General features: G+C 50.4%; 1 protein-coding gene across 4 annotated transcripts in view; it reads left to right on the forward strand.

Annotated features, from left to right (window-relative positions):
- Positions 1-22,344, forward strand: part of UGT8 (UDP glycosyltransferase 8) — a 122,002-nt gene extending 99,658 nt beyond the window's left edge. For all 4 annotated transcript variants that reach the window (XM_081076817.1, XM_081076816.1, XM_081076815.1 and 1 more), the window contains 4 exons: positions 14,860-15,002; positions 16,258-16,334; positions 18,677-18,896; positions 20,146-22,344. In XM_081076817.1, the coding sequence (XP_080932943.1) occupies positions 14,860-15,002; positions 16,258-16,334; positions 18,677-18,896; positions 20,146-20,509 (804 nt within the window). In that variant the 3' untranslated portion in view covers positions 20,510-22,344. The remainder of the gene's footprint in view (positions 1-14,859; positions 15,003-16,257; positions 16,335-18,676; positions 18,897-20,145) is intronic.
- Positions 22,345-23,802: the final 1,458 nt, after the last annotated feature.

Raw genomic sequence — 23,802 nt, forward strand, 5'->3', positions numbered from 1 at the left:
GGCCTTTTGCAGAGCAGAAGTTTTTAATGAAACACAGCTTACCAGGTATTTCTTTCATGGATTGTGCCTTTGGTGTTGGACCTAAAAGGTCATTGCCATCCCCAAGGTCATGTAGATGTTCTCCTGTGTTATCTTCTAGGAGGTTTATAGTTGTGCTTTTCATGTTAGGTCTGTGGTCCGTTTTGAGTTAATTTCTGTGGAGAGTATCAGGTCTGTGTCTGGATCATATGTGTTGCATGCCATGTCCCGTTGTCCCAGCACCACTTGTGGGTAAGACCATCTCTGCTCCGAGTTGGTGCCTTTGCTCCTTTGTCAGAGATCAGCTCCTGTGTGTGGGTCTGTGTCTGGGCTCTGGCTTCTGCTCCGTTGGTCTGAATGTTCTTTCATTGATACTGTAGCCTTTTAGTGAGTCTTGGAGGTCGTCAGCCTCAGTCCTCTGACTTCGTCTCCTCCTTCATTTCTGTGTTGGCTGCTCTGCACCTTTGCCTCTCCGTAGGTAACTGCAGGGTCAGTTTGTCCATCCACCAAAGGCATGGGTTGAGATTGTGCAGAATCCACAGATCAAGTTGGGAGGAAGTGGCATCTTGACGATATTGAGTCTTCCTGCTCGTGGACGTGGGGCATCTCTCCATTTACTTATTTCTTTGAGATCTTTCATCAGGGTTGTGCCGTTTTCCTCATACAATCCTTAAATGCATTTTGTTAGTTCTGTACTAAGCCAGTCATTTTCGGAGATGCTAATGTACATGGTTTTGTGTGTTTAATTTCAAACCCCACCTATTCACCTATAGCCTTGCTATAGTCACTTATGAGTTTCAGGATTGTTTTTGTTGATTCTTTTGGATTTTCTATGTAGTTGATCATGTCACCTGTGAACAAAGACAGTTTTATTTCCTCCTTCCCAATCTGTATATTTTTATCTCCTTTTCTGGTCTTATTGCATCAGCTGGGACTTCCTATGTGGTGTTGAAAAGCAGTGGTGAGAGAGGACATCTTGCCTTGTGCCTGATCTTAGCAGTAAAGTTTCAAGTCTCTCACCATTAAGCATGATATTGGCTGTAGGGTTTTTGTAGACGTTATTTATAAAGTTGAGGGAGTACCTCTGTATTCCTAGTTTATGAAGAGTTTGTATCATGAGTGGGTGTTGGATTTTATCACATGCTTTTTTTGCACCTGTTGATAACGATTGTGCATCTTTTCTATTTTAGCCTGTTGATGTGATAGATTACATTAATTTATTTTTTAACATTGAGCCAGCTCTGTGTGCTTGGGGTTTTATTACATTTTTAGAATATAAAATGGATGCAATTATACTTGAAGGAATTATTGGGTCTAAATTTCTCTGTTGCCTGAATTAGTCTCATCTTCATTTGCAAATTGACAGAAAAACAAAAATTTATGGTCATTATTTTTTCTATCCACCTGGGCACTGAATGCTATTATTACAACATGAGTGATCATTTTAAAAGTGAATTTGGAATGTTACAAGATGCAATTTAATAGTTTTTAAGCATATGGAAATTCTATGGAAGGGGAAAAAATAAACATCAATAAAAGGAGGAGATGGAGGTAGTAGGTATGGAAATAGTTCTACTGCTGCTGAGCCATCGTCCCCTGTCGCTAAAATCATCAACATGGCCCTGTATATTGGATACACTGTAATGTCAGAGGCACCTTTGGCTGGAAGAAAGATCAGGAGTTTTTCAGCATCATTCATCTTAGTGGAATGTTTTTAGCTGTTTATACCTTGAGATGTTGGGACTCCGAGTCTCTTGTCATCTGTATAATGGGAAGGTCTTTGCCTGTGGTGGTACTTTGTAGTGACAGGATTATTCAGTGTCATGCCCAGCACAGCCTGGCACACAGCTGGTAGCTTACCGCAGCTGGTAGCTTACCGCAAGGTGGACGCTCTGTTAGGATTCTTCCAGTTAGGGTTTTATGGGTCTGTTCTTTTCAATATGAGATTCTTGGCTACGCTCATTCTTGGTACTCTTGTCAGGCTGTGGCTGTCTTGCTTCCGAATTCCACACCTGTGTTTTCTCTGGAATGAGCAGCTATACCACGAGTCACCAAGGGGACAGCCAGGTGACCTCAGTCTCAGCACTCAGTGAATAAAACTGCACTTACTTCACCTTTCTCCCTCCTAAGTGTCTGAGTCTGCAAGCAGCAGGATTTCAGTTTGCTGTTTGACTTCCTGTTGGTATTTACGTCAAGAAAAAAAAATGTTGTTTTAGGGCCCGTGAAAGGACGAGTGTTAGAAAAGTAAATAGGGTGGAATTACTTGTTTAAACACACAATTTTCTTTTTGTGTTTAGAGAAATTTTTAAAATGAAAAAAATGGTGTTTTCTTTTGTTAATTATTATCTGTGGATCTCTGAGGTAAGATGTGATCTCTGGTAAGTGTCGCACTGCAATCAGAAACGCTGCTCACTTAAAGGATTGTTTTTCTCCAAAATGGGAAATCATTTTGGGGGGCTTTGAAAGAAAAATAAACAAAAAAACCCCCACCCTTTTTAATTCTTGTTATTTTAATGTTTTAGTCTGTCTAACTTGGTTTCAGGTCCATGGCAAAGACTGAAAGGGCTCAGCACGTAAGATGCGGTCATGTTCTCTCTGACTTTGTTTATCTACATTAAGTCGTAACAACAGTCTGTGCAGGACCCCAGTGGGTGTCCAGTGCAGCTTCCTAGGGGATTAGGTTCATGTTCAGGATGGAAAGAAACTGTAAACGTGGGTTTCCATTTCCATAGTTACACAGTGTTGGTGAGTGAGAGAGCCCCGGGGTCTGCACTGGAACTGTAGTTGGGACAGCAAGATAGGAAAGCCCTTGAGAAAGGAAGTAGTACTGAGCTCTGCGTTCAGTGGTCCGTGTGTCCGGACGTGAGGTTCCGTTGGGTCTGATGAAAAGGTGCTTTTGTGGGGCAGAGAGAAGCTGTTGGATCACGATTTCCCAAGCAAGGTTAATAGTGCTTGGCCTTTGCTTAGCTTTCTCACGGTGTCATTTTAGAGTGCAGTTGTGCTCCACAAGCAAACACAGGTCACCCACATGGGTTTTCCTGTGACGGTGCCGACTCCGTGGCGGCGTGTACATGGTGGCACTCAGTGACCTCTGACAGCCGCCAGCGTGCCTGTGACCTCTACCTTGGTTCCGCATTCAGAAGCTCAGACTTGCAGCACAGGACGTGGCCGAACGGCAGAAAGGGACTCACTTGGCTACGTGGGGCCTTCCTTTCTATGCGCCAGAGAAAATCCCGATAGCCATGGCACATCAGAAGTAAAATACGCGTTTCCAACCCCTGTGCACCTTTCTGTCTGCTTTCAGCAAACACAGGGCTTCTTCCTGGGGAATGTCATTTGCCCCTTTCTGCCCTGCCTTTCTCCAGCCCCATTTCCTGCAAACTGATGAGCTGTAGAGCCACTACCCAGTGTCCCCGGCCTTACCTCCCGTCGCAGTGCCTCCTCCCCGAGCCCAGTGACCCTGAACAGGCACCAGGTAACCATCTAGGGCTCAGCACCGTCCCTTCTCTCGTCAGGTTCCTGGGACTCCCTTACATCAACGACCAAGTTCAGAGCCACAGACTCCACTCAGGCCTGCCTGCTCACTGGTATTGGCCCCCGTTTTTACTGTCACCTCCTTTGGAAAGCTTCCTGGACCATTTGTATTTCTACTTGAATTCCATCATCTAGCTCATCACCCTGTGTACTTATTGGTCCCTCACTGGACTGGGAGCCTCTTGATGTAGGTACCTTTTGTCATCATTTTGTGTCCCCAGAGCTGGAATGCTTTGGGCCATAACCGTGCAGTGAGCAGAGGAGGTAATGCAGCTGATGATTTGTGTTCCGTGCATCTTAAATCTCTCCCTGCCTAAGACGTCCCGTCCTTGCTCTGTGCCCATGAAAGTCCTTGTCCCCTCCCCTTGTTCAGGCAAAGCTGACTGAGTGCCGAGTGCCTGCAGGACTCGCCCTGGGTGCCTGGTGTCTGGGGTGGGCAGGCCCCTGACGCTGTCATCGCACCCTCGTTACCTCCAGCCCTTTATGTGTCACTGTCCCTAACCTGGTCATTCAAGTCACATTCAGTTTCTACTATATTAAATGTTTCTAAGATACACAGTAGGTAAATGGGACAGAGATACAGGCCTCCTAACCACCTTCAAGGACTGAAAGGAAATAAGGAAACTTTGTGGGAGAATGGGAGACTACTTACTGAGGAGAAAATCTAATGAGCAGATAAATTGACAAATCTGAGAAGTGGTCAGCCTTGGGAAAACCACTGTAGAATTTCTTGCATGGGACTGAGCGCCAAGAACCTCACGGGCTGAAGGCCATGAAAACAGTGGCAGTGGGATGGTTTGGCGCAGCTGCCATGAGACGTGGTGCCGAGTGCCCCAGACGCATTTCCTTTTGTCCTCATGCTCCTTGAGTGGCGAGTGTGGGAGACATGCTGAGAACGCAGGCAGACACGCGGCTTGTGCAGACACTCTGTTCTAATCACTGTGTAGTTTATGGCCATCCAGTATGGTTTGTTGCCCGTTAGGAGCTTTTCTACCCCAAGGAAACTAAAGGTTAATAAGCTCAGCGGCTTTTGCAACATCCTTTGCCTGCTCGGTCCCTGGGTGTAGATGGTGGGAGATCCCTTGTTTGGACGCCTTGGTCCGTCTACCTTGTCTGGGATGGAATGTCAGGCGGCATCTGAGCCTGTGAGCAGATCACAGGTACGTGCCGTCACATCCGGGAGCCTCACCGCCACTCAGAGCCTTCAGGACATGAAGCCCACATGCTGTTGTCACTGTCACAAACATGTGTGCGCACTCGTGTCATTTGTACGTGATACACAGAGAAGATATTTCTCATTCTTCATACTGTTTTAGTCAGATCAGATCCGGGGTACTGAGTACTGTTATTTAGGATGTCAGTACCAATTTGAGGAAAGGCATTATTGTATTTAATTGTGCCATCATGACCCAAGAATGACATTTGAGGTCTGTGCACTGTTAGTCCAATTTTGCCACAAGTTGTAATTAAGTAGAATATATTTATGAGGAAGAAGCCATTGACACATTTTTAAAATGTCACTGGCAGTGGTTCAGGTGGATTAATACTTATGCACTGAAGCAAGGAAACAAAAATGATTTTAAAGGAAAGGAAACAAAAGAAAACAAGGATCAAAGTGTTTACCAGAGATGAAATCGGTTAGGGTTTCCTCCGTCCCGTTGTGGGTTTTCTCCGCCTCCTGTGCGCTGCCGAGGGGAAGGCAGACGGGTGTCTGGAGGACTTAATGCCCCACAGTGTCTTTCCCGTCAGCAAGAAAAACAATGCGAGCTGCTCAGATTCCAGCCTTCAGCTTACATGTCTGTCCTGTGCGTTATCCCATACAACCTGTGGCCATGCTGACAACGGAGGGTCCCAGCGCAGAACTGGGACTCGGGCCCAGCTCTGCTTCCTGCTGCCTCCTGCCAGTTGGGGTCTCGCTTCAGTCTTGTCCACTGGAACTTAAACTAGCGGGACAAGGTGACCTTCAGCTCTTGGAAGTCTGTGATGCTGGGACGAGGGTGGATTTTCAGGGGGCTTGCGATTGATGATGCAACATGATGGAGTTTTGTAGCTGCAAAGCAACCCCGGCGACCCTGAAATGAGTATTGCGGCAGGCGCTGGCATGGCAGCCCTGCTCAGACCCACATGCCATGGAGCAAAGAGCCTGCTTGCTGGGCCATGCTGGGCAGCTGTGGACCGTTCGTCTGAACTGCCCTGCTTTGCGTTCTCCTGCATGTGGCATCACTCAGGGTCATGTTTTAATGTGGATAACAGAAAACAAAGACAAAGCCGGACTCAGTGGCAGTCCATCTTTGTGTCACATAAATAGGTTCTAAGGTCGGCGGTCAGGGAGATGTGGTGACGGAGGCGTGCCCCGCACCCAGCATGCACTCTGGACGGCTCTGGGCCTCATGCTCCAGCTGGGGAGGCCCATGTGTCCTGTCCAGGGCATGGGCTCATCATGTAAACCCTTGCTGGGGCCACAACTGGCCCACACGGAGCTGGGTGGCCGGCATTCTCTCCTACAAAGACACACCGTTGCTTGTTTGGTTATAAAGAGGATTCAGACATCACTTAGGGGCTGAGTGAACATCCGGGTACCATGTTTCCCCACTGCTGGATGGCCTTCCCTGGCACAGCCTGGCTCCTGCTCCCAAAGGCACAAACTCACAGGCGGGGCTGAGCTTGTTGACCTGTGATTACAGTGGTGGTTGATTACTAAGGAGCGGCCACATTCCGGGCCACTGGATGTCACCACACTGGATTGGTATGCATTTCCCCCAAGCTGAGCCCTGGGAGATTCCAGTGTGCCCCAGGACCTGACGTGCAGGCCGCGGGTCCCCTCTGCTCAGCCGCTGAGTCCCTTGCCATGGCCTCAGCTGTGTCCTGTCACTCGTCAAGTCTGTGGTGCTGCGTGGCTTAGGAATGACTGGCCGCTGGTTGGTGTCAGAGCCTTTTTGTACTCTTGGTCTGCATGGTCTCCTCCCGGAACATGTGACACCGTTATGGATTGTTACAGGTGGCCGCAGCACCTTCACGCCCTCCCGTGTCAGCTGTTCTCTGGGGCTCACACGCTTTGAAGCATACAAATATATCACAGTTAATTGGTCCATTTTGCTTTAAATGTTGAGTGCTTTCTGACATCTGTATGAAATCCTCCAATATTGTGACCATTTCCAGTTCCATTAAAAGAATTCTGGGTGTTGCTTTTGACTTTTGGTTGTTGGTTTTTAATCTATTTTGAGGCTTATTTGGTTTGTCAGAATCAATTGTCAGGTAGCGGGAATCTGGGACGAACTCAGTAAATTAAGGGTTTTCCTGTTTTCACTGTTGAGCTCTGGCGCCTACTTGTTCCCAGACCATGTTTTTCTCTTCTTGTAGAGAAGCCTTTGCTTCTGAAGATGTGCCAGTTTGCGTTCTGTCTACAGCGTCTGTCTTGCTGCTTTTTCAAGGTGCCGACCCGTTGAGCCTGTGTAGACATGACTTTTTTGGACACAGGAGGCAGGTCCATCGTCACTGGTGCCCAGGAATGGGACTTGTCCCAGAGTTCCCATTAGAACAATGTGAGGTGTCAAAGCCATGTTCTTAAGGCATCTCCAAAACGTCCTTGAAATTGACAGTCGTCCCATGATACACATGGAGTGAGTGCTGGAGCATGGCCTCAGGTGTCCTAAATGACCACCTTGTGAAAATGCACATAGAGTTCAGAAAAAGCAGGTTTACATGTGAGCCTGCGGAATACGCTCGTTTGTAAGTTGGTGGATGTTCACCGGGGTTCAGTTCAGCAGGACGCCGACGCAGACTTACTGCCAGCTCTCAGGCGGCACGCGCCCGTGAGTTCTGGGCAGCACGCTCGTGGGTGCTTGGGGACTCAGGGGCTCAGCTCTCCTGAGGAGATGACATGTGATACAAGTGATTTCATGATGTTTCAATGGGAGCAGCATGAGAAGCACTACCAGAGAAGAGAAATAAAGAATAAATTCTTAAACTTGCCCAGATCAAGGACTGATGTAGATGGTGGTGTTTGATCTGCCCTTGAAGGACCTTGAATCTGGACGCATGGAAGTGCCATGACGCAGGGGTCACAGCGACCAGGTCACCAGTGTGGGCAGGGCTGGGCTAGGCTAGGGCCACCTGTGTTTCAGGTAGGAAGTGATAAGTTGATGGGCCTTGTGTGTCAGTAGGTGGTCGGACCAGTGACAATTTTAAGATTTTTCTCACGGATACAGTTAAAAAGTTATATTGAGTGGAGAGTACTTGAATAAGACTTTTTCAATCTACTGGTTCAGTGAACTGTTAGAGAGGCGCAAGATTTAGGTTCAAAAGAAACTGGTGGGAACGCAAATCGGGGAGCTTATTATTCAAAGGCATATTTCCACTTAAGACTGCTCTAGGAGCCAGGGGTTGTTTAGTAGGAAGTCACGACATTGGTGACTCAGAAGAGAAGATAAACCCCAACTGTAGTCCCCAGAATTGACTTCTGAGTGACAGTGCTGGTGGCGGGGGCCTGATAGCCCCAAACGCTTCCTGCTGTGTTCTCCTTTTGTGCCACCTTCGCTGGGCGCAGCCAAGGTGTTTTCTCAGTGTGACCGCCCTGTCCCCATTCAGGCAGGTGTGAGCTCTGTCTGTGTGGTGCCTTTCTGTGAGAAGTGCGGGAATGCCACAGTCCAGCCAGCTCTGCCGAGGCCCTGTGTGTTCCTGCCCCAGGGACCAGCGTGTTCCCAGGTGACTGACTTCTCACCTGTGCACTTGATCAACGCACCTGGCTGGCCCCCGAGTCCTTGTGTCCTAGCATAGGACTCATACTTCCTAGATGGCTGCAGAAATCGATTATCTGAGGGGAGAGGGGGGCCGGTGTAATCAGCGCCTCGTTTTCTGGGGTCCATGGTCAGTCACCCAAGCAGACCGCAGGTGTGAACCACTGTCCTGCTTCGTCCTGGCCGTGGACACTATTGAAAGTGAATAAAAAGTAATTTGCATTTAATGTGTTGCTCAGATGCTGATATTGACAGAGGGCAGTTTAAATTTAGAAACAAAAATTAATAGATTATCTAAAATGTTAATTTGCATTTCCCAGTGAGGATTGCACAGATTTCATATTCTGGGACGCACACGGCTAGGCTTCGTAACACAGTGACTGTCCTCGTCTGGCGGATACGTCGCCAGCACACGGCTTCCTGGTGAGGTCCGCCCATCCTCCTGTGTGCTACGACTTGCTCTGGCCTTTAGCGTCAGCCAGAGCCTCTTCGTCCACACGCAGAGCAGTGATGTGCTTGGCAGTCAACGCCCACTGTCCGTGTCTTCACAGTAGGCTGGCCTGCGTGACAGGACGGGGTTGTGGACGTGTTTCAGGCAGGGGAGGGCTTCTCGGTGGGCAGCAGTGAGTTCTGAGAACCAGCAAAGTGGACATGGCTCCCTCGCTCAGCTTCCTTCCTGGCTCCGTGCTGTGTCCTCCTGAGTGGGCACCGTGGGGCTTGTCAGGAAATGACCGTCGGCTCTGCCCATGCGCTGGTGGGCCCGGTGAGCTCACTGTCCCCTGCTCAGCTGGGAGGTGGCCTGGGGCCCTTAGGGGACCCTGTAGAACTGACACCATCAGACCACGTGGAGCTAGTTCTGAGGCAAGAGTGATAGTTGCTCAGAGACCCTGATGTGGTTTGGGGGCCTCGCCGATGGGGCCAGGCTGAGCATGACCCACAGGCCTTTTGTGGAGCCCCTGGCCCGGCTGCAGTGGGTCCCACCGACTGTCCACCTTCATGATCAGGGCCATGGGAGTGAGTGCTGGGAACGGAAGCCCGACTCCCTTCCCGCTGGCCTCACGAGTGGCAGGCCTGTCCTCACCACGTGCTCGGTGATGTGATGCGAGGCTGCGGGTTGCCCTGTCTGCAGACCTTATGTTTTCCCTCTGAGTGGCCGGGGCTGCATCTGTAGCCCGATTCTCCTTCCCAAGTTTCGTGTTTCCCACTGCTCTCTAGATGGTTCCACGTGGATGTTATAGAGATCTCAGGTCCATTGTGCACAAGTATAATTTCCTCCTCCCCTCAGACCTGCCTCTCTACACGTCCTGCTCTTGGCTAGGGACATGACAGCTGCATGCCAGACCCGTCCCCTCTGCCACCCCCCGCCCCCCCCCGCTACCCCCCACACCTGCCCACCCGCAGCTCTGATCGCAGGCAGGACTCCCTGTCGCGCTCCTCCCGCCAGCACAGCGGATGCAGAGCCCGCCTGTCCCCATCTGGGCACACAGGTGCCACTCTGCCACTGCCACTGCCTTGCCTGCTTCCGGCCCCCGTGTGGGTTTGGCCTGTCCTGGTGTCTCTGGCTTGACTCTGAGATGGTGACAAAGAGCGTTTTGTTTTGTTTTGTTTTTCCTGGAAGGAGGAGGCAGACAGGTGCCCTGGCCAGCGGGCCTGCCTTCATTTTCTCCAGGCAGGCCCCCAAATTTAGTAGCTAAACCTGAAATTTGAAATGCAACATTTCTTTACAATGCCCAGCATTCTCTTTGTTAGCTCAGATTCTTGGGGAAAGACAGTCCTGTTTATCGAATTAGCCGAATGAAACAGTGAAGCAGCGTGTGCACTGTTTATCTTCTTAAGGGTGTAGATTGCTATCAGCCTCCCAGACTCATTAAATGAAATAAGGAGCGAGCACCTGCTCTCTCACACACGAGCCAGGAGGACTGAGGGCCTTGTGCGTGAACTCACACGCCAGGTGACGCCGTGCGTGTCCTGCGAGAGTGCTTGTCCCTCTGAGGGTTGGGCACCCACCGAGTCCTGGCTGCGGGTTTGGTGGGAAAGTGATGCAGGAGGAAAGCAGGCAGCGCAGGGCGGCCGCGTTTGGAGGGCTAAGGATTCGGTTGGTGTCCGACCCGACAGGGTCAGGGTGGAAAGTGAGCGACTTTTGTTCATTTGTTCTCTGATTTGCCCCACGTGCCTGGACCATGTGCCTGCTGCGTGTGGGACAGACGGCAGGTGCTCTGTGTTGGACACAGGTGTCAGCGAGTGGACAGTGACACCCTCTGACTGCTGGACATGGCGTGGGGAGCTGCCGTTGGCCTTCTCTTCGGCAGCACCCTGGACAGTTAGCCGAGGGCTGAGGGACGGGTGTCCCAGGACATTCAGATGTGCACAGAAGTGTGTGCTGCGTCTCCCTGCCCCTCATCCCCCGCTGCGCACCCCACTCAGATCTCGTCCGCTCTCCCTGATCCTGGCTCTTAAGTTCCTTTTGTAACATCAGAGAGGCTCAGATGTCATAGGGGGGCTGATTCTTTTTTCCTGCTGAGGTTTTCATCTTCTCTGCCCAGTGGTTCCTTTGCACCCTGCTTTGCCCTGAGTGGTTACACCCTTCGGACCTCCCCGTTGTGTGCAGTTTCTTAAAGGTCTTAAGAACCTTGGAACCTCACCTCTCTTCGAAGGAAGGTTTCAGATGTTGCTTACGTCTTTTAGTTGTAATTCTAACAGCCAAAATAAAAAGCCTTACGAGGAAGAAAACAGATCCTGCAGAATCTCAGTGGAATGAATACACCCTTGGGGGTACTGACTTCATCCTCCGGAAGTTGGTGTATTGGCAGGACACCTTCTGAGGTCGTCGAAATAGCCGTCCCCTCGCCCTTGGCCGCTGTACTGCTGCAGATCAGCTGTGGCTTTACCTCTTTGGAGAATCTTGGGAGTCACTTGAATGTTCTGAAAAACTGACAACTGGGTTTGTTTGCTGCCTGTAACCCTGTGTTGTACTGCTTCTCATTTGTGCATTTGTTCACCAGCCCTATTCTGCAGGAAGAGTGTGATGCAGGGGAAATATTGTGGTGCGGAGTTTGCAGAATCGCTGTGTGTTTCCTTTGCCACGGTGTGGCTGCCATCTCAATCCATAGTGTGTATGCTGCTTATCAGACACCCTGTCTAGGGGAAATAACAGGGTGACTTTTATGTGACGAAGAACTCTTACACACTTGCCCTCATTTCTTCACAACGGCCCTCGGAGGTGTCTTTGGCACTTCCGGGGAAGAGAAAGCTGGGCGTCAGAGGGGACAGGTGACTTGGAGGTCACACAGCAAACTGTGGTGTTGGGGTTTGAACCAAGGCCTCCGTCAGTCAAACCAGTGAGCACAGGGGCTCCTCCATTTTCATTTTGAGTGGTAACTTTTGTATTTTCAGTGGTATGCTGTCTGTTTTAATGAGTTGTTAATTATCCTAGCAGATGTCCCAGGACATTTTCAAAACACTTTGTGTCAAAATGTTCATTATCTTACCTACTGATTTTGCAGCTCAGCTGACCAAAGCGGAACATCCTTCTTGCTGACCCTTACATGGGAAAACAGGCCCATTGATGTCACTGTTGGGAGCAGAACGAGCCCCATGCCCACCCTCGTCCCCTTCCTGTCTGTGGGGACTCACTCACGGTCCAGACATCCTTCCTGAGACCAAGCGGGCCAACAAAGGCTGCGGGGTGATTTGTTGACTGTACAACCCTCTCTCAAGGCTCCTGCATGTGGGGACAGAGAAGAGTAGCTGGGGGTCCCAGGTCACCACTGAACAGGTGTGCTGCTGGCCTGAGCAGCTGGAGTGTCACCAGGCCACAGAGCAGTAACAGGTCTGCCCAGGGGTCCCTGCAGAATACGATGTGTCAGAACTGAGCCTGGACAGGATGGGGGCCCCCCCATCTGACTTCAGTTACCCTTCCATCGGTTCTGAAATGGTCACTGTCCCGACCCGCGGGACACTACACGAGGGACCCCGAAGCACCTAGAAGGGAGGAAAATGGGAGACACAAAGACCTGAGACAAGACAGGAGTTCTGATCAAGTCTCTCTTTATTGCAGCTCAATCATGGGTTATATACATTCTTTTGCTGGGTGGAGGGGCATTAACATAAGCAGGGTTGCCGCAGGCTAGCGGTCTTAAGCCATCTGGACACACCCTACAGAATGTGGGTGTTATCTAAAGACCCAAGTAACTTCCTCTGTCTCAGGCTTCTCAGTCATGTGATGGTGCCTTACAGGCACCCGCCCCTCTACAGGTCACCATTTCAAATCTGGTTGCAGGTTTCTGGCCTTGGGCTGTGTGCCTGGCCACGATGTGTAGGACGTTTCTGCTTGTGTTCCGAGGGGGCTGAGCACATAGAACGGAGCCACCCAAGGATCGTCTCTTCTGTGTGTCTCAGCATCTTGCTTCCATGCCATCTCAGTATTGTTCACCATCCTTTATTTCCCAGTGTCCACGATGTCAGACGGTACTGAGATGATTGGAAAACATACATGTTGGGACGGTTGCTCCTTCTGGATTGTCCCGTCCTGGATGCGTCCATGGAGGGCAAGGGCGGGGTGCTGCGCTTGCCGCTCCTCTCCTCACCCTTCCCATGACCCGGTCTAGGCATTTGGTGTTTAATTGCTCCAGGAAAAGAAATCCAGTGATAGGAGAGAACAAGTCATCCTGTACCTAGGTCGTGGTCACATGGGTGAAAAAGCAAATACGTGAACACCTAGTGTTGGATTGTGGTAAATATGTTATCTATATTTCCGTTCTCCACAAACAACTTACGACAGCTCACCTGCTTACCCCTGCAAGAACATAGAAAGATTATTTTTATTGTGAGGGTGTCTTTTCCAAAGCTATCTATAAGAAATAACTTTATGACAAGATGTGGGCAAGCGGGTAAAGGATTCATTGTACAGGAACCACAGTGGTGCTTGCGGGAAGCTGTGACTGTTGTGAGAATTTGCTTTTGTTTGCGTTTTGAAACTGTGAGTTCTCCCGCTGGACAGTGAGCAGGAAAAGGCCAAGATGGGCTCTGGTTTTGGCCCTGTGATGACGGGTGACGCCAGGGACCATGCGGGGACCTCACAGTGTGGAGCAGGGTGGTCAACCGTTTGGTAAAAAAAAAGGCGGATCCCAGGTTCATTCTTTCCTCCCCCAAAAAAGTCTGGATGAAGAGTAGTTAAAAGTGAGAAACGAAACTAGAACTACTGAAAGAAAGTATGCGTATTTAAAGCAGGAACAGTTTGCTAAATGAGACAATAACTGCAGAGACCATTTAGGAACAGACATTTTATCCTCCTAGCAAAACGAACAGAAAATTATAAAACAATTCTAATGGTATGTGACCTTTCTTCAGGTTATGTCATAGTTTCTAACTCAATTTGACTTTTTGATCCTCTGTCATTGGTGTTGGGGAGCGTGTGACCTCGTTTCCTGTGTCTTTGGTGGAGGCTCCCTCCCTTCACTGAGCCGCTGGGTCCCCCACCTTCCTGCTCTCTCTTCTCCCAAACCAAAGACTTTCATCGAGACGGTTCCAGATGCTGGAGTACATTCTAGTATCTAGAATGGGAAACTTCTTTCCCTTCCTTTTTCAGAATTTTCTTGGCCTTTCTTGTGTATTTTCTTTTCTAGTGAATTTTAGGCTCAGTTTTCAAGTTTCGTAACCATCCTTTTGGAACGTATGCTGGGCAGTCACTGAACTTGACTTTATGAAAATTAGCATCTTCAGACCCGATACCCCTTCCTGGCACATGTCGCACTCTCTATTTCCTCGGCTTTTCTGTTTGTCCTTCAGTAAAGGGTCGGGCTTTCTTCCTGTAGGTCTTGTATATCGTGTCAGGTTTACTCTCCTTACGCACGTGGGGGTTTTGTTGATACTGGAAAGGAGGTTTTATTTGCAGTTCAGTTGTTTTATTAGCATTTGCCTGGGGCAGGGGCACCCCAGAGCTTCTTTGTCTTTAGCCTTAGCTATCTGAAATTTCTGGGCCTGGGATTGTTGTTGTTTTTTTCTTCTTCATTGAACACATTTAGTATGAAGGTTGTTTTTTTGAACAGTCTTGTACTTTATAATTGCCGGTGTCTTCAGTCCCAGGAAATCCTGCGTGTGCGTATACAGGCAAGATGCGCCGGCCTCCTGGCCCCCTGCAGATCTTCCACAAAGTCTCAGGTCCAAAGCCTTCACGAGCTCAGCAAACTCACCGTCTCTTCAGCCCTGGCTCCTGCGTCTGTTCACGCTGCCTGAGTTCTGCCCTCGTCAGCCCCCTAACCCAGCCCTCTGTGCCCCCATAAAGGGCAGTCACCCCAGCGTGTTGTGAATTTTGGCTGAGGACTGGCCGTTGTGGGGAGTGGTGGCTGTTACTTGTTGGTCTTACAAAATTAACTGGCCTCCTATTCCCGTTAGGGTCGTCAGATGAGATGTTGTAAACAAAAGCAGTTGTTCAAAGGGAAGTGATATCCTCTTCCCTACTTTCCAATTGCTGAAGAAAACGACCTGGAGGGCTTGACACCTGGGCTGATGACCACACTGATGTGAATTCTCTTGGTCTTTCCTAAAACTGGCTGGCGTCCTTTGCGGACAGGACCTGCAAAGCTGGGTGAGCAGTGCTGGTGAACACGGCTTCGTCCTCGTGTCCTTCGGAGCGGGGGTCAAGTACCTGTCAGAGGACATTGCCAGCAAGCTGGCTGGAGCTCTGGCCAGACTGCCCCAGAAAGTGGTTTGGAGGTAAGAGAGGGCTCAGATGGCTCCCTCACTGTGGGCCCCAGGGGTCCCTCTTGGCCTGCAGCACGGGGACGCCTCCGAGTCTTCATGCTGTTTCTGAGGACTGGGGTCTGGAGGTGACAGTACAGGACTGAGCCGAAAGACCTCAGTCTGCAGCGTAGGAAGGAGACCTGACCGAGGTGCAGTGAGGGGCCCTGCGCCCGTCTTACTTACCTTCACTTACATGGATCATTTCAACCCTTGAGACTACACGTCTCCACGTGCCTTCAGTCAGTGTTGGGATGAGGTGGAGTGTGGGGAATGAGTAACTAGTCAGATACTCGGGGGCCTTTTGGGTCCCAGCTGTCTCCTTTATAAATGCTTTCTTCTTCTTTTTTCTTAATCCAAGAAACAGGCCTTTAAAACATAATAACGTGCCAGAGAACACTGGTAAAACACCAGGGGGACCTCAGCTTCCTCTGGGAGGTGCTGCCCACGTGCGCCTGCCACTGGGACATCCAACCCAGTGTGTCACATCAGCCCTGGCACTTGGTGTCGTGTGTGAAGACATGCCACCAGTGCCGGGCCCCGGGGTGCAGAGCCGGGAGCAGCTGTGGCCCACAGTCTGAAGCCCTAAGCAGACTGGGTAGCAGGCTGTCCTCTGGGCACTGTGTAAGTAAGGACAGCTTCTCCTGGCCGGGCTCCACCCCAGCCGCTCAGGATGCCCCTGTCAGACTACAGGGCAGTTGGATTCCATTTTAGGCTCACCCAGAAAGCTCCCTCTGCCTTCCTGGGGACAGTTCGTGTCCCCTAGACCTTCAAGGTCTCTCTTTCGCACATCAAGGCAGGACATGGCCTGATCATGGCCTGCGCCCTGGGAAGTCGGGTCTGGGCTGAGCTGCAGGGCCTCGCTCACTTGCTGTCGGTGCGCAGCCCTCCTCCCCATGGCTCCATCCATTCGCAGCTGCTCACTCCTTTCGAGCTCACCTCCGGGGCCCTGTGGGACGGCTCTCTAGCACTGGCTGACTCGATTGCTTCCACAGCTCTGTGTACAGGTAATAAGAGTGAGGGAACAGGCCTCGTAGAAGCAGAGCGTCTCTTGCTTGTCCTTCAGTCACAGAAAAGGAAAAAGAAACTCACCACCCCTCGCTTGCCAGGAAAGCATGGTTTCCTTCTTAAGAGTGCAGACAGAAGACCGCATGACGTTTATTTTCAGTGTAATAATTTCAGCAGCAGTAAAGTGTGTTTTGAGAGATCCATTGTCTGCTGTGCATTTTAGGTTTTCTGGGCCCAAACCGAAGAATCTGGGAAACAACACGAAGCTCATGGATTGGCTCCCGCAGAACGACCTACTAGGTGAGTGGGTGCCGCGGGCCAGGACCTGTGCTGTGATGTGGCGTGATATCATGCTCGGGCATGCCGTGTGCACACAGTGGGTGCGTGCCTCAGGCTCCCCGGGCCCTCCAGCCTTAGATGTCACGCCTACGCACCAGCCTTATTTATTGGAAAACACTTGGAAAAGCATGATAGTTTGGGTCCATAAATGCAAAGTTTTAGGCCAGTCACCCATTTTGATTTCCTGGAAACTGTCCTTGAGGAACAATGTAAATTAGCAGTGAGTAAGCTTAATCCTAGTTAGGCTGATTGGCTGAAAGTAGTCATGAAAACAGGGCAAACATAGAAGCCTCAGGCCTTTATTACAGGCACACCAGAGGACACACAAGTGCAAAGGTGCCTGTCTGAGGACAAAGAGACAGTCGGTTTATTTTAACTTGATTTGTTTGCATCGTCTGCCAAAGTTTCCCCTGAATCACCAGACATTTTTGAAACACTTTATTTCTTTCGATTTATTTATTTATTGGGATTCCGATACACACTCAAAATTGAAATAACAATTATATGCATTTCTTTTGAGATATTTAAGGAATTTAATTCTATTTTTCAGTCAGCACAGACAGTAAAATTGTAAATTGTTTCATTCATTATATTTCTAGGAAAAAATAATGCCATGTTACCCTTTAAGATATTATTTACTATGGAAATTATAAAAATGTCACTGGTTTTGGTAATATTGACCATCATTTGTTCACTAATAGTGAAGTCTAACAAATTATGTAAAGCGCCTTTAAATTTTAAATTACAACTTTAAAATGGGCATTTAAAAGATCTATTTAGAAGCTAAAGACTCCTAATAATTAGTACATTCAATTTTGTAACTAAAAAACAGCAAGAAATTTTCTCTCTATATATAAATTCCAGATCATTGTAGTTCAGTGTATTCTATAAAACATAAAACTGGGGAAACAAGGGGATGTTTAACTTCCTTGATGTTTGCATTACTTTCTTTTTCTTCATATGTCTTTACCATTATGACTTCAGAGTTCATAGAAGGTAGGAGAGGCAAGAAACTTACAGGGATTCTGCATGCTTACCAGTGTCCTTGCAGCATCTGGGGACATGTGAAGTTTTATGACAGGTTAGCTTAAAGGCTCCAAGTGCTGCCACTACTCACAGGTCCACACCCAGGCCCCCATCAGGCCCCTCTCCTCACAGGTCCACACCCACCCAGGCCCCCATCAGGCCCCTCTCCTCACAGGTCTACACCCAGGTCCCCATTAGGCCCCTCTCCTCACAGGTCCACACCCAGGCCCCCATCAGGCCCCTCTCCTCACAGGTCCACACCCACCCAGGCCCCCATTAGGCCCCTCTCCTCAGAGTTCCACCCTAAGTCGAGAGCCTTCTGAAGCCCCAGTGTGCCCTTGTAAGTCCTTTGTTACTTTGCTATGTTGTCAGGAGGCTCCTCCATGTTGGGCATTCGGTGTCTTTACCCCTCTCGTTCCTCCCTGCTCTCTTCCTTGGCCTGGCACTGAGATCCTGTACAGTGAGGAGGTCAGGGACCTGCTGTGAGGGCAGGTTCTGGAGTCGGGCTGAGTGAAGAAGCCACTTGTGGGTGAGAGCGAGAACAGTGACCATCTGCTGGATGTTGAGTGGAGGCTGGGCCCATGTCCTACCTGGCACGTGTGTACTCAAAGGACTTGCATTTTGGCAGCAGATGTCCATCCTGCCATGCTCCTGAGGGCAATGCTCCCTCTTCCTGTGGGCCCCGCGGGTCTGTCTGCCCTTTCGGGACACGTGGGCCACTCACGGGGAGATGTCAGTTTGAAATTCCCCTTTCAACCCCAAGTGTCATGTGATGTCCCACGTCCTACCACAGGTCTTGCCAGCATGTCCCCACTGTTTGCGTCCCTGCAGCTTAGGAAGGTGGACCTAACACCGTGAGGCAGGACGGACAAGCAGGCACACTGCTCGTGGACTTCCGGAACCTGCCACAATCTCACTGACGGCTTTACAAAGTGTGTGTGGCCTCAGCTCAGAGGAGCGCTCGGGTGGCAGGAGTTGGGTCTGAGGCCCTGCGGTCTGGCGGGGCGTCTTGTCATTCCTGCTGTCACTGACTTCCCATCAATTACTGGCCATTTCAGTAGAGGCGGGCATCAGTTGGTATTTGTGTTTGAGAGAAAGCCACAATGTTTTTCTTAAAGCTGTAAGTCTTAGCTACTTAAAAGTGGCTTTAGCCTGATGTGCAAAGCAGGTAACTCTGTATGTTTGTCACACTGCTGACTGACATTTAAGAGCTTTCTGGAACATATCTGTCTGGAGTGGCATAGCATTGTCAGCGTTTGCTTTTTGTCCTGTTCTAGGCCATTCACACATTAAAGCCTTCCTCAGCCACGGCGGCCTGAACAGCATCTTTGAAGCCATGTACCACGGCGTGCCTGTGGTGGGTGTCCCGCTGTTTGGGGACCATTATGACACGATGACCCGGGTGCAGGCCAAGGGCATGGGGATCCTGCTGGAGTGGAAGACGGTCACTGAAGGAGAGCTGTACGAAGCCCTGGTGAAGGTCATCAACAACTCCAGGTGAGCGTCCCAACAGGGTGACAGCAGGCAGGACGCACCGGCCACGGCGTGTCGCCCATAGCCAGTGGTGCCGGCAGCTGACAGTGGAGTAGCCCTGGAGCCGTTCTCAGAGCCCTGCGGGGCCTGCCCTGGAATTGGGGAAATGAAAGTAGCCGTCTTTGCCCAGCGTGTTTGAATCATATTCTTGAATCATATTCTACCTGGATTAGCCAGGCTCCAGTGGGAACAGTTGTGGCCCCTGCGGTGTGTCAGACCTGTGTCCTCCTCTCAGTGTGACACTCATAATGACTGCATGGCCCATTGCCGTCATTCACACTATGGAGACAAGGCCCGTGGCAGCGGGGCTACGGCTTTCAGAGCAGAAACCGAGCCAGGATTGACTTGAGCACTGGAGCCCAGCCCTGGGTGTCACGGAAACCCCGCAGTTCACACAGGTCAATGGCTAGTGAGAATCTTTAAAACATTTGTGATGTGTCTGGAGTTGACCCAGTTCCCAGCTGAGTCTCAGAGGGTGGCAAGCGGCCTTAGACAGAGCTCCAGTTTCCCATTTCTGTGTGGCATTTCAGTGATCCCATGTGTCAGGTGACGCCAGTTTGGGAGAGGGGAAGTATTCCCTGTTCCTACCTGGGGGACATGGCTTAGCCTACGAGTAAGTGGTTTTCATTAACCGTTTAGGAGGCGCTCGTCTTTACCCGGCCGTGATACCCAAATGTAGACATTGCATATTATGGAGCACACAGTGCCATGCATGGCTCCAGTGCTGTTCTCAGCTCCTTGTCCTCGGTTAATAAACGGTATGAGCTCGCATCGCCACTTAGGTGATTTTATGTGAGGACACAATTAAATGTTACTGCTACAAACAGGTGTCGGGGCAGGTTGTGCGTTTTCCTCGTATCCCTTCCGCTCCTAGCGCCTGACGAATTCGCCCCGCTCCTGGTTGAGGCCCGTGATGAGTAAGCAGCGTTTGAAAGCCTGTGGCGGGGTCGGCGGCACGGGCTTTGGAGTCAGGCCCAGGCGCTGCCGCCCAGCCTTGTGATCACGGCCGGGCCTCGGTCTCTGGTTTTCATGCCCCCCACCTGTGTAAGGCGCGTTTCCTCGTGTCCACACGCGCTGGTGTGTACAGCGCGTGACGCTGCCTGGCACGTAGCAGGCCCGGGGTGGGGCGTGGGGGACGTCGCGGCGGTGCCCCCACGCGTGGGGGCTGGCGCCGGCCCGCTCGCCACCTTCGCGCTGTTGCCTCCGCCCACAGCTACCGTCGGCGGGCCCGGAAGCTGTCCGAGATCCACAGGGACCAGCCCGGGCACCCGGTGCAGCGCGCCGTGTACTGGATCGAGTACGTGCTGCGCCACGGCGGGGCCCCGCACCTGCGCGCCGCCGTGCACCAGCTCTCCTTCTGCCAGTACTTCCTGCTGGACGTGGCGGCCGCGCTGCTGCTCGGGGCCGCGGCGCTGCGCCTGCTGCTGTCCCGGGGCGCCGCGCTGCTCTCCCGGCCCCTGCGCGCCTGGTGGGCTGCACGGCGGCGCCGCGCGCTCCCGGGGCGCTGCCAGAACGGCGTCCTCAACGGCACGTGCGAGAGGAACGGCCACGCGGCCCAGGAGAAGAAGGTGAAGTGAGCGCGGCCGTGCGGCCCGCGGCCCCGCTCCTCTCGTCTAACCGCTGCGAGGTGACGCGGCACCGTCCTAACGCGCCCTTCGCTGACCTACTAATGGCGCTCTGCGGGCACGGGCGGCAGAGCGCAGACCGGAATGCAAACGTGTCTCCTGTTCCGATACTCATGCGGAGTTTGGCACTGAACCTGTTAGAAGCCTTAATCGTTTAAATCGACCGAGTGACCGTGTCCGGCCTTAGTTTAAGTTTTGATACGTGCGTGTCCCACGGGAGGAGGAATGTTTTCTTTCCTCTAGCAGAGATGTGCGTGCGTGTGCGTGTGCGCGTGTTTCCTAACTAGGGGATTTTCATCCACTGCTTGGTACGTTACTCAAGGTACAAGAATGAAAAAGAAAGGCAGTTGGGATCCCAGTGTCTCTCTTCCAGAATTTCATGCGTGTAAACTCAGGACACTACCACGAAAGAACACATTTCCCTCCAAACAACGCAGAGGAAGAAAATGAGAATGACATTGGTTTTTGTACTCTTGGGTTTTTTGTTTGTTTTAGTTGTTTGTTTGTTTTTTTGTTTTTGTTTTCCTTTTCTTATGGACTATGGACACTTCTGGGGGGAAATATGCAATTAAGTATGTGTATAAATTGGTTGTCACATTTTACTTTGTTTTTCACCAACCAAGAATTTGCGTCTGGAAGAATTGTATAGTTTTTTTCTGTTTCATTTTCATCCGTAACATTATGTTCAACGTGTAATAGACAAAGCAGCAAAGCTCCAACTTTTGTTAAAGTACCTGAGCAGTTAAAGATTATCGCTTATGAGGTGTCTTCAAACAGGGCTGTTGTTTGAATGTGTGTGTATCTGTTTGATGGTTTTTCTATAATGTCATTTTTGAGTGTCCAGGTTATATTTCCAAAGCTCTAACTTTAACAAATCGTCCTCTTCATCCCTTTTGTTGTCTGGGCCACACAATCTACGTCACAAAGGTGCCAACGTTCACTTGTTTTCCAGGGAACCTTTGCAGCTCGTCCTGGTACCGAGGGGTTTGAGATCTTGTTAATCCACACCTTACACAATATGCAAAACTGAGAGAAATTGTACCGTTTTTGACACTGAGTTTTGAGCATGAGGTCCTGTTCCCCCCTCATTCCCTGCCCCCCGGCTCAGCAGCTGTTTGCAGCCATTAGGGCCACAGGACACTCACAGTTCTTCCTGGAGAACAGATGCACATCAATGTTACAAAGTCAGGGCCTCCCAGCAGCACCATCCCCCTTGGGCAACTCTGAGTTTCTTTCAAGTCATTCTGTTTACTTAGCATTTGCACTACACGTGTTGAGCTTTATTTATTCACTGTTTGACATCCCAGGTCTGATAGCTGAGAGTAGGGAAGCACCGCCATTTACCTAACGCTATTCACTAACATTGGAGAGTGTGACAATTGGGAATGCTGTCCATCTCAGCGTACGCTATGACATCCGACTCCATTGCTCTCCACCAGGAGCCACTGTCCTACACTAGAATAACGTCACAGGTAGTTTTCTAACGTACACTGCAGACATGTGCTGCTCTCTGAATACTTGAAGAAATGGTATTTTACATACAAGCCTATGAGTCATGCCTTTTCACAATCGTATCATAACGTTGCCGTTCAAAGGGAGAGACAGGCAGTGAAGGGTGGGGAGGTGACAGGCTTGGAGTGTACGAGTGAGTTGATTTTACTGTTTTCGGAGTTGGATGAAGTTGACAGTAAACACTCACTGGGTGATTAAGTGTAAGTTAATCTCCACTGTGATAAAAACTTAAACAATAAACATGATTTAAAAATAAAGGACTGTTGTTGGAATACGATTTTTATTCACATTTTATTTCACTGTTACGTATATCCATTCTAAACATGTTTCTAAGGCAGGTCTTCCAAATTTGTAAGTGTAATGTGTGTGGAAACAGTGTGTTACAGGTGAGAATTTTATTATTATTTATAAACAGGAATTCTCCTTCCAGTACATTAGCCTGGATCTTAAAATTGTCCCAGAATTAAGAATGTTAAGTGTAGGTGTGGGCTAATCGTTCTTGTTTTTTCCTAGTAAGCTTTTTGTTAGCCAATTTGGGCAAATAGAGTGATTTTCAATTTTCCGTACTTGGGCTAGATTCTCTAATAAAGTTTTCAAGAAGGTTTTTATTCACTCATTTAAAAAAAATAAATAAGAGCCTCTGCAAACGTGTCCATGGCTGGTCACGGTCAGGTCACCTGCAGATGAGAGTAAAGGCGGGGTCTGTTTTTCCTCTGAGCAGGGACAGCTCTGCAGCAGAGCCTGGGCACAGCTGGGTGGCAGGGATGGAGGGAGCTGGCATGTGGGCTGGCGCGGTGGCTGAAGGCGGAAGTTGAAAGCAAGAAATTATGTGTTGAAAATAGAGAGTGTGTGACAGCCTGGGGCAGTGCTCACATGCCCAGGAACTAAAGTGATCTTTTTCTGGTAAGGTCTCTGGGGTTTGCCAGCTCAAGCCCGGGCTTTGTTCTTGAGTTAGTTGCCTGTGCACTGCACACCGGTGTTCTCAGCCTGCGCCTGGATCGTGACAAGCGATACCCTGTGCTTCAGGCCGGGACCCACCGCCCTGGGTGCCTGGAGAACTCTGGTTCAAGATTGCAGCATGGACGCTTGGCCTGGCCCATCGTGGGAGGACAGCGGGGACCAGGCACGGTGACCTGTTTCTTCATTTCCTGCTTCCACTGAGACTACAGGGACATTTGTGCTCAGATCCTGATGGACCTGAGTGACGTGCCTCAGTGCCCGGATGCCAGCTTGCTTGTCATGAGGCCAAATGGACATTGTCACTAGGAATCATGGGCCATGTCACGTGCACTGAAGTTGACACACAGGAAGTCCACTAGCTGTAACACTGTTGGGGACTGTGGCTGCAGACACACGGTAAGTGCCTTCTCTGACGTGAAGAACATGTCCCCAGGACGTGGGCCCATCGAGCGGTGGCACTCCTATGCAGGGCTGCCTGTCACCTGTCGGACCACATGTGAGATGCCAGGGACCATGTTCTGGAGGGTGTCTGTGGTCTGGGGGGCACAGCATGCATGATTGTGCCGTCAGCTACACAGGGGCTACATATGCTGTGCAGGGTCCCCTGGCCGGGGGGGTTCATGGCCCCACGTGACCCCACTTCATTAACTCCTTCATGGGGACTGTCCCCTCCCCATGGGCCTGATGTTTCCTGAGAGTCACAGACTGAGCCCAGCCCCTGTTGTCTGAAGGTCACGATATAGAGCCAACACCAGTATTTACTCATCATTACG

This window comes from Rhinolophus hipposideros, assembly GCF_964194185.1.
Source record: "Rhinolophus hipposideros genome assembly, chromosome: 16".
Classification (NCBI taxonomy): domain Eukaryota; kingdom Metazoa; phylum Chordata; class Mammalia; order Chiroptera; family Rhinolophidae; genus Rhinolophus; species Rhinolophus hipposideros.